The 12,339-nt window shown below is 38.5% G+C and overlaps 1 protein-coding gene across 1 annotated transcript in view; it reads right to left on the bottom strand.

The window, feature by feature from the left end:
• The window catches only part of Gpm6a (glycoprotein M6A), a 341,907-nt gene extending 331,428 nt beyond the window's left edge, over positions 1-10,479 (bottom strand). Inside the window, exon 1 of the mRNA XM_023700101.1 lies at positions 10,316-10,479. Within this exon, the coding sequence (XP_023555869.1) occupies positions 10,316-10,319 (4 nt within the window). The 5' untranslated portion in view covers positions 10,320-10,479. The remainder of the gene's footprint in view (positions 1-10,315) is intronic.
• Between the last annotated feature and the right edge of the window lie 1,860 nt (positions 10,480-12,339).

The raw sequence follows: 12,339 nt of genomic DNA, 5'->3' as shown, positions 1-12,339 counted from the left end.
AATGAGTCTTTCAATGCTGAGAATAATAGCCTTCTTCCAACACTAATCATTTGAATTTTAAAAGCCAAGAAAAAATCATGAAAGAACAAAGAATACTGCAGTAAAAAGGAAAGAAAGTTTGTTCAGGATCATAGAGACCTAAAGGTAAGAAGCTGAAAACTAAGCTGCTAAGAAAAAGATTTTTCCTCTCCCTTTCATCTGTATTAAATTATGAAATAAAAAGCATGAGAACAAAACATTTTCATGATGAAAATATTATTACTATCCTCTCATTAAGAATACTGAACTATACACATTTTCTGGAAACTAAAATATTAAAATACCAAGTTTTAAACTCATTTTGATTATTGTAATAGTCTACTAAGTTATGATCTACGCTTCAACATAGTAAATTATTTCATTGATAATTAACTAAATATCTACATTTTTCCATCAACTTTTATAAATTTGATTTGATCATGGCAACCAATGACAAACTGGATCTTAAAATCTAAGTTGGAAGTTCTGTTTAGAAATGGAAAAAGGCAGCTGCATAATCTTAGTTTTACTAAGTTATTCTTTCATCTTCAAAAATAATCATGTAGCAGAGCTCCAGGTAAGTATCACATGAGGTAGCAGGAAGCAATGGCACATCACTCAGGAAGTGAAAATTGATGCACAATCCTAAATTCCTGGGCTCGCAGGAGCACTCTGATTTAAACAGTGTAATTAACTGGATATCACCAGAATATATCAATATTTCTAGTCTATTTGACCTTACTAAAGAGATTTTACTTTTTATCATCAGCATACCAACTTCTTCTGGTTTTTATTCCAACAAATAAAAGAATATTGTTTCTTATCATAATCTCTAATATTTCCTCCCTTTCTACTGCATCAGTAACCAAATCTGCTCAGATAATTATGCCCATCAGAAATGGTGCAACTGCAGGATCATGTAACAAGATGATTTTCTTAATCCTCAGACATAGCCTTCCTTTAAAATACACAGCAATGGGGCCAGGGAGATGGCTCAGTGGAATAAGCGCTTCCCCGGCAAGCGCAAGGGCCTGAGTTCAATCCCTGGTTCCACCTAAAAAATAAAATAAAATACACAGCAATAATCCAGGGGATGGAGGGCCAAGAGAATAGAGAATATCTGTACATCAATACCTGGATCTTTCACCATGCAGTCTTGTTTATACATTGGGTTAGACAGAAAACAAATGGGATAGCGCATAAGGGCCCTATAAAGAAAATGTGATTGTTCAGAGGAGGGCAATGGGGTGAGGGAACAAGTGGGATAAAATTCCATGGTTAGCAAAGCTCCTGCCTGGCACACCACCAGGACACCATGTACCTTATGCCTACAATTTTTATTGGAATGTGTCACCGCAGCCACTTCAGAGGAGGAAACCACCATTAGCAGTTTTTGAATGAGACAGCTGGAAGGGAAGCTGATTTAGATCTGTCCCAAAGCACTCTCACCCCACCTCCACAGCTTTCTTCCTGTTCTCCAGTTGTTCCTACACAGCCACCACCTCTACTTTCTGGCAGAATTATAGCCATCCAATTTCTCTTCAAATTACTCATTTAGAAACTTTCTCTTCATAACTGTAGCCTCTGCTGAGCTCTTCCATTCCAGTGGAGGTAATTTTAAAAATGAATGTGGCTAGACTAGATCTCGGTATATAATGTCATGCTGTGCCAGTCCTGATGATACGGAGAAGAAATGACAACATAAAATATCATACTCAAAAGAAATTAAAGGTTTCTATATGCAAGTTTTATATCATCAAGAAAAACAGAAGTACTTGGAAATCAGAACGATGCTTTCATCCAACCTTTATTATTTCTTCTGTAGAAACAGGGTAATCATGGTTTTTCCTTAGAAGCACATGTTCAATCGAATCAGTGCCAAAATAAGTTCAAAAGGCTGCTTTTTCTTGGAGGAGTACTCTCCTTCCATGGAACTGTTGGTGCCCCTATATACAAACATAAAATCTGACAACGATTTTAAGATGATATAATGAGATGTGTGAATTATTGTTGGTATTTTAAAATTTGTTTTTTGTTTTTCTTTTCAGTTGAGGCTCACTTTTCCTCTCAATTTATTTAAGCTACAGTGTGCTTATGAAGTTAGGTAGAGTGATTAATTGCTAAAATTAATTGCTATGAGATGCATGAAATATTAACTTTCTATTGATTTTTATGCCATTCGTATATCTAAAGAATCAATTACTACCAAATTATGCACTTATGTTAATTGCTCCTCTGGCATTCTCCTCTTTAGAAACAGCCCCTTGAATTTGCCTTCTGATATATAATTAACAAAGAAAATAGTATTTTTCCCTTTAAATTTTTCCTTAGAAGAGAACAAATCATAGAATAACAACAATGGATAATCTGGTGATAGACATCATATATCACATGTAAATTTTGTGGGGTTTATGCCATTTAATAGAAAGATCAGAACAAGAACACAAAGGGCACCCTGTGAATTCCGTGTTCATTTCATGCACTTCAACTCTGTGCTGAAGCAGACAGTTGGCTTCATTTACTTCTGTCCCAGCGCATACGTCCCCACCTCCATGATTTGCTCCTGCTCCTCTTGACCTGTGCTTGCACCACCACCCCCTCTACCAACTATAGTCTTCAGAAATTTTTGAAGGATCAATTCCAATTCAGCATTTTCTTTTTAAAGATTTGTTTATTTATTTATTTGTTACAGGGTCTCGCTGCACAGCTCCGACTCACAGTGATCCTTGTGTCTCAGCCACCCCAGTGCTGTGATTCCAGACACGTGCCACCACATCTGGTTTCAGTGGCTGGTGGGAGACTGGCACGGTATGCAGTGCAGGGCATCAAATCCAGGTCCTTGTGCTTGCCAGGCTTAGACCACTGAGCTATCTCCTGCACCCAGCGCTTTTCTTTTGAATATTTCTGCTTTTCATAAATAAAAGAAATGGTAACATAAAATATCATACTCAAAAGAAATTAAATCAGCAATTATATTTTACAAGGTATCACCTCCCTTTGCCTTGATACTTCAAAACAGAATCAATGTATTTGTTTGAGATTTGGGGATAAGTTTTTAACCATGGTAGTAATTTGTGCCAGCAGGAAAGATGACCAATCATTGAAATACCACATCTTGGACTTACAAAATGATTCCTTTTATATTACTTTAACCTCACAGAACACCATTTTATACTCACACATATAAAACAAAATCAACAAATCAACAAACAAGGATCTCCCAACCTACACACACGCAAAAAGCAATACTTCAAATTTGTGGTGCTTCCAACATGAGAAATATAAACTTGTTCAAATACATCAAATTAACTTCTCACAACATAATAACAAATAACAATGACTGATTATTTATTTAAAACACACGAATTAAAATGAGTGGTATGCACATAAATTAATGAAGCATCAAATAATTCCTGGAAGTACTGTTTGTATTTTCTTTCATTTCAGTACTTTACATCCTTACTCTATAAAGGTAAACATAGAAAATAATCTTAGGATAGCAAACAATACAGACAAAATTTTGTGGGTAAGGCCTTAGCAGCCTTCTATTTTGGAAAGTCAAGTTTCAAGTACTAACAAGGAAAAGTCTGTGTGTATTTATGAGACATAAGGCTATGAGAATATTCTCATTATTATTTCATGTGCATGTGATGCTTGGGATTTATCTTCATATTTAGTCACTTACTTATTTACAGAAATACAAATGTGACTGGATTCTTCCAGATCACTTAACTCTAGTCTTTAATTTGCACTTTTGGGAAATTGCAACACAGATCAATAGCCCAATTACTGGAATATGAATGATTATCTCCTAACTTCTGGTTGACTATTTTATTTTCCATGTTTATCTACATTTCTGTTCGCTCATTTAAGTTTGTATTTATCTACATATTCTGCATATTAATACACATACTTTCTACAAATAGAATTTAAGAATAATAAACATACCGCAGTTTCACAACAGACATGATGTAATCTTTACTTAGCACTTATAATACAATTTAAAGCAAACAGAAAGCAAGGTAGTAAATTTTAAAAATTTTTAAATACTGTCATACATTTTTATATTTTTTTGTTTTTAAACCTGTATTTAAATAAAATAAGTTTACATTACAAGCAATTTTGTAGTAAATTGCTCAGGAGTCTTTTATTCTGCGGCATACTTAGGGTATTCCTCTTCCCTAGGCAATTCCCTATTTTTTAATACATACATGAAGGAATTTGTACCTAAGAAGTCTTCTTCGGACCTTGAATACACTAATATTCTCTCCCTTTCCCCCTTCTGCTATCTATCGCTCCTTGTTCTTTTTTCTTCTGATTCCAAAATCTGTTCTATGAAAGCAAACTTGTATTTTCACTCCTTATCAAACTGATTTAATGTCAATAGGCATAAATTAATTTAAAAATTCCTTAAAGCAGAATATTTTTCTGTTTTTCTTTCTATTGCCCCAAACATAGCAGATTACTAACTAGCTTCAAAATCACTCTCTAATGCTCTGGAAAATGCGCTAACTCTACCTGATCTACTTTTCAGTTAATTCTTCTAAGTCCTTCTTGCCTTAATGCTTCTGGTTTCATAAAGGGCTTTGGTTTAGTGTGGAATCTGTCTCACAATCATATCTCTAACTTTATTTTGAATGGATACAATCATGCTAAATCCTTATTTAGTGTCCCCTGCTATCAAAATAGCTATATTATGTCCTCCCACATAAAAGATTCAATTTTTGTATTCTGTAAACTTTCTACATCAGCAGAGAAAGCATTATCAGACCAGTAGCTTAATATATGGGTATTTGTTAGTTTCCTTGCCAACTATTTTGCAGTTGCTGCCTTGGTTATCTGAACCTGACTACAAATAACAGAGAAAAAAGTAGATAGATAGATAGATAGATAGATAGATAGATAGATAGATACATACATACATACATACATACATACATACATACACACATTCACATGTAACTATTTCAATTGTATTAAAATGCTGCTATAACTGATTGGAAACAAGGTACTGATAGTACAGGGAAAAGAAAGACTTTCACTAGACACAGTGATCACTAAACCCCAGGGACTTGTGGATTGTCTGTTGATCGTACACTCCTAACAATGTGAAAAAGTGTATTTGTTGAGCCTGTTATCACATTCAAATATCTTTTCCAGCATCTCACTTTTTCTAAAGTATCTTTCTATTATATGTTGGGAAAGGAGAAGAGTAGTGGGGAAAGATAGGTGAAGTAGCTATATTGAAATACAGATTTGAAAATGGTATAAACATAGATAATACTTACAAGCTTTAGGTTGAAGTCACGAATAACCAGAATGCTATTTCAGTCAGCTTTGGACAGTTTCACCCATAAAGCTAAAACGTGGCCAATGAGGAAGAAGAGAAGACTATAGAGATGGAGGTTTTAATGAAATGAAACAGAAATGTTAAGGCAATCTCAAAATACTACTCTTGGTAGTATCTTTTCAAGTTACAACCTGAATTTTAACTGTGTAACAGAGATGCCAGTCAAAGAATACCTATTGTAATGGGCACCTCAGCCTGATGCGGGAAGCAAACATTACAAAATTTCTTTCTCCTGATGCACACCCCAGACTTACTGCCTGGACATCAGCTACAAATTCAAATTGCAGATCCAATACTTAAGATCAAACCTCCTGGACCTGAATTTTAAAATTCAGGACCAAGAAATCAGTATTTAACAGTCTTTAAATTTTTCTAATTAGACAATACAATTAAAGGTTCTAGGAAACAGCATTCATAGAACTAGCAAACGATATTTATTTGGAGAATATATAGTTTAGTTATACATCTCCTAAAAGAAATAGTGTGTGAAAATCTTAACAAACTAAAGAAAAAATTGTCTTAACCAAACATTTTCTTGCTTTTTTGGACTCATACATTATTCTAGTTTCATTGTTTATATAACTAAAATCTTCATATTTGAGGTGTGGAAGTTTTCCTTGTCATATTACAGATTTTTTTTCAGGGAACTTATGTAGAATTTTTAGTTGTAAATGTGTAAATGTAACATGACATATAGTTACAAGGCATTTCTTAGCAGTGAGATCGATGTGCTGACACTTCATTAATACTAGTTCATAGGAATCCTTGAAGTTTCTGATTCAGTTTCTTAGGACACACATTCTTGGGATGATGATTCTTGAGATCTCAATGACATTCTTTGAAAATCTCAGGGGCTGGGGAGATGGCTCAGTAGAATAAGCGCTTGCTTGGCAAGCACAAGGTCATGAGTTCAATCCCCGGTTCCACCAAAAAAGAAAAAAAGAAAAAGAAAAACTCAAATATCACTCCAGACAAACTCCCAGCCAAAAGGCAGCACTGCCTGGGTAGCTACACACGTTACTGTAGATGACCAGTTCAAGCAAGTGTTCGGAAGATTTCATGATCCCAGAATATTTTGCATCAGAGAAAAACTGCTGCAACAACTATTCCCCCCCTAAAAAAAAAAAAAATTATACAGTTCATTATTACCTCTCATGACTTTGTGGACAATTCATTGAATGGTTCTCATTTGAAGTTTCATCCTGTTATGAGGATTCAGCTATCTGAAGACATGACTGAAACGGTCATCTAACATGCCATACATGACACGTATTCATCATTTTACAGTTCCTTCAACTCTATTTTTACTGGAGTTGAGTGGCACAAAACTATTTCCATCTCACTTTTTTTGTCAAAATGTGTGGGACTGAGGAGATAGCTCAGAGATCCAAGCACCTATTTGGCAAGTGAAAGGACCCAGGTTCAATCCCACAGGCCGCCAGTCTGAAACAGGTGTGGTGGTGCATGCCTGTAATCCCAGAGAGCAGGAGGCTGACACAGGAGGATCACTACAAGTCTGAACTGTATAGTGAAACCTTGTATCAAATAAATAAAAAATTTTAAAATGTGTGGAATCATGGCTCCAATGCTAACTGCTTAAAGATATCACATTTGACTGTTTTAGTTTCAGGCACTCAATATCAATTTTGTAATTGGTGGTCAGGTTCTAATTGGAATTTGTCGTCTCTGTTTCCCCTCAACCAGTACTGCTTATATTCTCTCTTTTAAATAAGTAATTCACGAAGGAGGACTTACCTCATATAAGGGTTGGTAATACTCATATCTTTATTTTCCTTCTTATTCATGTGCCCTGATTAAATTCCCAGTATGTATTTCCAAACTACTATATGTTATTATTTAGGCATCTGGCCATTACCTCTTAATTAATTTTTTAAAACTGAAATTAATCAGTTGCCCAAAACATCCAGAAAATAAACCATCTAGATGATCACCCAGGTATTCTATTAGAAAAACACGCTCACTATTTCCTCTTCAAGCTTTCAAATCTTCAGAAAACACATTTTGTTTGTTCTCTTTCACACTGTTCAGTTGCTTGGTTTTAAAATTTTTGAGTAAGACATATATTTCATCTAGCAGATACTTTCCAGTTCCACGTTTAGTTCAACACATTGACTGCAACATGTATCTTGTCATTCTAGGATTAGCTTGATAGCTGGTCTATTGCTCCAACTTATTGTCTGAAACAAAATGCTCAATTTATCTCCCTTAAACACTCCTGTCATCATTAAATCCTCTATGAGTCATTATTTCATGTTGTGCAAACTCTGTATTCTTGCAGTGGCTTTTGCAAACTCTATAAACTCAAATTCTACCCTGTTGAGCCAATTCTGTGCCTTAATGTTCCCCAGAATTGATCTGCTTCCTACTGTAGAAGTCCCTTATTATAAGAATATCTCTTCTTTCCCAAGACCTTCACATCTTTCCAAGATGCATTTAGTAACAATTTCTCTTCATGACATTTTCTGCAATAATATCTGTCAAACTGAATGATATTCATTATATCATTTTATAAGTGAAACAAACATTAATAGTTTCAGAATATGGTCAAGTAGAATAGCAAGTAATGTGTTTAGTGAAGAAATTTAAAATATTCCTGACCTACCACTCCACTGGAGCCTGAAATTCCACAATTAGCTTGATGGCTAAAGTTAAACTTGAAGCTAAAACGTAAAAACTCTCAGCAAATAGCTGTGTTTTTTAGTGAAATAGTTTTTCGTTTCTAGAAAGGTGAATTTTGGAGAAGAAAAAAGAGGAACAAAATTCTCCTGCATGCCTACACAGATTGAGTGCAAAGCTAAAGCAAGAAAAGCCAAAATCTTAATGTGCCTACATTGCAAATAACTTTTCCTTTTTAGAATTAGCCTTGTGCATTATAGATATGACTATGAATTATTCAGAATATTTGATTAACAAGTTGCTCTCATTCTTCCATAATGCTAGAGAAGGAATTTCTTCTCAGACAGATAAGAATTGATTGCTACGTTCACTCCTCTCTCACTATCTTACTCTACTAAATGATAAGTATTAGTCATCATAATACTGGGGAACAGAGGAATCTGGTGTGTTGGCACAGTCCAGCATTCTTATGTTGTTTTTCCCACTTATCCTACCAATCCATGCTCCATTTTGAATCCCCTACCAATTTTACTGCCAGTAAACAAAAGTTCTGTTTTTTACACTTAAATTAAAAGAAAGGAAAAATCTCACTTCAATGATCAAGTGTTTTTTTTTTTCCAGTTTCTGGACACATTTCATTCCTTGCTTATTTGGGTTCCCTCCCCATGTACTTCTTGGTTTTTCTTTACTTTTTCCTGGTCTACTTTTGGACATTTCTGACCTGAGTCCTACCTTGGTCCCTCATCCTCTGTCACTACATACCAGCTCTGTTCTCTACTCTTATTGTCTTCTCATCTACTAATTACTGACACCTACATGTGCTGTTGGTGACTTCGCGTACCATAGGAAAACTGTAGTCCATTCCAACAGAAAATGAACTAGACACGTTTTATCTGTCAGATTATAGAGTTTTCAAGTTATAGATCAGTCTGCAGATTATTAAATTATCAACTACACTCTCCTCTCCCATGACATTGATCTATAATTTGTGCAAGGTAATTTATCCATAGGTTCTGAAGCAAACCCTAACTCTGTTTCCATTACAGATTGGAAAAGCAAATTAAACAAAAACCTTTGAAATCACAAATAACTTACCTATTGCTAGCCAGGCCACTCAAGCTTAAATTTGTAAATCAGTTATGTCATTTTTCTAGACATTTTAGTACATTATCTTAATCCTTTTCACCACTTAGTGAACAGATTAGATTAAGTAAATTCCTTTACCTTTCCACTTATGAGCGCTTTTTCACCCGATGTGTTATTCTAACCATTTATATGTGCGAAGTATAACGGAATTAGGAAAGATAATAAGAGCTTGTTTCATTCAAAGGACCTAAAAATAGGTCTTTCTTAGACTTTTCCACGGTCAAGCAAGAAGAGACTATGAATGTTCTGATCACAGCTAACATTCATAGGCAAAAATGTCCTCAGCCTTTGCTTTTCTCCTTTCTTCCAAGTTGGCCAGTGTCTACAAACGCCCCCATTTAGTAGTCTGAGCATCCCCTAACCCCTGAGCCTGTGGGAATTTAGGAATTCCAACAGGAGCGCGGCAGTCCCACGGGCCTCGGCTCCTCAGGAAGAAATCCCGCTCAACAAAGGACCAGGCGCAGGCTGGGGGAGGGCGCGTGACACACTCGGTCCGGAAGGCGCGCGTGTCCCGGGTGTGAATGCTGCACCCGACGCTGCGGGCCGCTAATCAGTAACCCGGAGCCGCAGGGCGGCCGAGCCTCCGCGCACACGCGCCGCGAGCCGAGCCGGGAGGGCGGGCGCTTTCCTCGCGGCCGCCGCAGCTTCCTCGCCGCGCTCTCAACTTTCCTCCCGGGACCCCACCAGGCGCTGGGGCTGGGCTGCGGGCGCGCCACCGGGAGCCGCCTCTCCTCCGCGCCGCCGCCGCCGCCGCCGCACTCCCGGGAGCTCCCCGCGGGCTCGGGGAGGGTCGGCCCGCAGAGCGCTCGCAGCCCCGGCGCAGGGGACGCGCGCTCCGGGGCGCAGGCGAAGGCTCGCAGGCGCGCCGGGCTGCACCGTCCTCCCTGGAACGCGCGAGACTGGAAGTTTGAAGAAGTTCCCACTTCCGGCGCCTCGTCCCGACTCGCCTCGCGACTCGCCCCCCGACCCGCCCTGAGGACGCGAGAAGCCGCGAGGACCGCGCTCGGGCTCCTCTCGCTTCTCTCACCCTCCAGCCCCGGGGATCGCAGGGCGCCGCTCCCCTCCGGGCCGCCTCGTTCCCACGCCCGGTCCAGGGAAAGCCCGCGCAGACCGGGCAGGGCGAGGGACGCCCGCTCGAGCAGCGCCGCCCGCCCGCGCACTCACCCATGGCGCAGGTCCTGCTCCTCCTCCCGAGCCCGCAGCGCCGCGAGTGACCGGCGCCGCCGCCGCCGCGCAGGGCCAAGCTCCCCAGCGGCTCGCGGGCTCCCAGCGCCTGGGCCGCCCCGCCTCGCCCCTCCCAGAGGACACGCTCGCGGGCCGGGAAAGTCTGCTGGCGCAGCCCTGCCTCCTGGCACCTGCCCGGGGGGTGAAACCTGCTCCCCTCCCACCGGCCTCGCGCGTCCCTGCCCAGCCCCTTTCCCTTTCGGTGGCTGCTGCTGCTGCTGCAAACTCCTCTCCCCTAAACACATAGCAGACACTTTCCGGACACACCCAGTACCCCAGGGGAGACCCGTTATCCAACGTAATAATCTTTAACTACATTGAGATCTGGGAAAAGATTATTCCAAAAGAAAAGATTCTATGGGGATGATTTTATAGGACCTAAAATTTTGTCTTATGTTCAGTACCACCTCTTTTCCCCTAATGAAGGTATTAATAAAGACAAGAAAAGAAAAACATCCGCTTAATTTATGCTTTATCATTTCTTTTTCTTTTCTGTTAAATGTAATCTGACATGTTTATACAGTCCTAAAACACCACACACACACACACACACACACACACACACACACACACACACACCGTAACATGGAGAGATCACCTAGAAACTGGAAAATAAAATACCAGTCTAAGAGGTGGATGAAAGACTCTGAGGCTCTGAGCTTCCAAGTTGAGAGTGGAATTGTGATTCTGGCTCAACCACTGGAGACTCAATTCCCTAATTTGTAAAATGAAGGATCTGGAAGAAGTGATCTCTAAGGTCCTCTAAAGCATTTTGGGTTTTGACCTAGTTCTTTCAGAATTCATACTGGAACAATATTTCAGCAAGTCAGTCCCCAAAGAGTCTTAGGCATCCTTTTTAGGAAGTGCACACCTTAAACTACACAAATCTATGCCATGAGCAAGTGGAACAATACTACGAAGTGGAAATGGCTACATTTCGGAACATTGCTATCCAATGGAGAAGATGTAATATGCAAAATTAAATAAGGGTATCTCTGGCAAAACATATGGATAAATATAGATCATATTATTAAAACGGCAAAGAAATGTTTGCACAGCTATTTGTAATGTAATGGAAGAAGCACACGCCTGGCAGAGATGTTATAAATGCATTTAAGTTAAATGGGAATATAAGGTGTTCCTTGAGGGGAGGGAAAGGAAATAGTCGATGAAAGTTAAAAGTGCTCAGCATACCATTCAGAAATACATCACACTCTGGAAATTGATTAAAATGAACTGTAACTGATGCAAGGCGCAACATTCAGTGGTTCAATAAGTATAGATGATGGATTTTGAAGATGAATTTATAAACTCAGCATTAAAATTACCTCAGGACACTTAATACTTATGTCTTAGGAACCTATTCCAAGACTAAAAGACTTCTAAAAATTAAAATTGCTGTTTTTATTTTGGTAGTTTTATCATGATTCTAATATATGAAATGTTAATAATAAGCTGAATACAATTGACTGTCTCACAATAGGCTAACGGGTTTGTACCACATCATGTACTTTTTATAACAAAAGCAAAATACTGCTATTTCTAATTCACAGATGAAGAAATCAAGCCTCAAAGCAATTAAGCACTTGCCCCAATTCATAGATACTAAGTAGGAAGGTGGAAGTCATTTCTAAGTAGAAATATACACTCCAGCTTCTGTGACCTTACCTGGCTCAGCACACTTTCTCTCATCACACAGATGAATTGTCATATGGATGTCAAAGCATTATGGGATCTTTCAATAAGTACAGCTCATACACATGTTAAGCATTCCTAGTAACTTGCAAGAATTTTGTAATATAATAAGAGTATAAATCATCTTATATCATCCTTTAATAACCAAAACCATCATAATGTTTCTTTTTTGGCCAATTGTAAGTGAATGTACAACAATCTTGATATTTAGGCAATCTATAATGCAGCAATCATATAAATAGGAAGAGTATTTCATAGGAGATTATAAA

Source organism: Octodon degus, unplaced genomic scaffold, assembly GCF_000260255.1.
Source record: "Octodon degus isolate 3935 unplaced genomic scaffold, OctDeg1.0 scaffold00121, whole genome shotgun sequence".
Lineage (NCBI taxonomy): Eukaryota > Metazoa > Chordata > Mammalia > Rodentia > Octodontidae > Octodon > Octodon degus.
The sequence above is the reverse complement of the archived record's forward strand: the minus strand, read 5'-3'. Positions and strand labels throughout refer to the sequence as shown.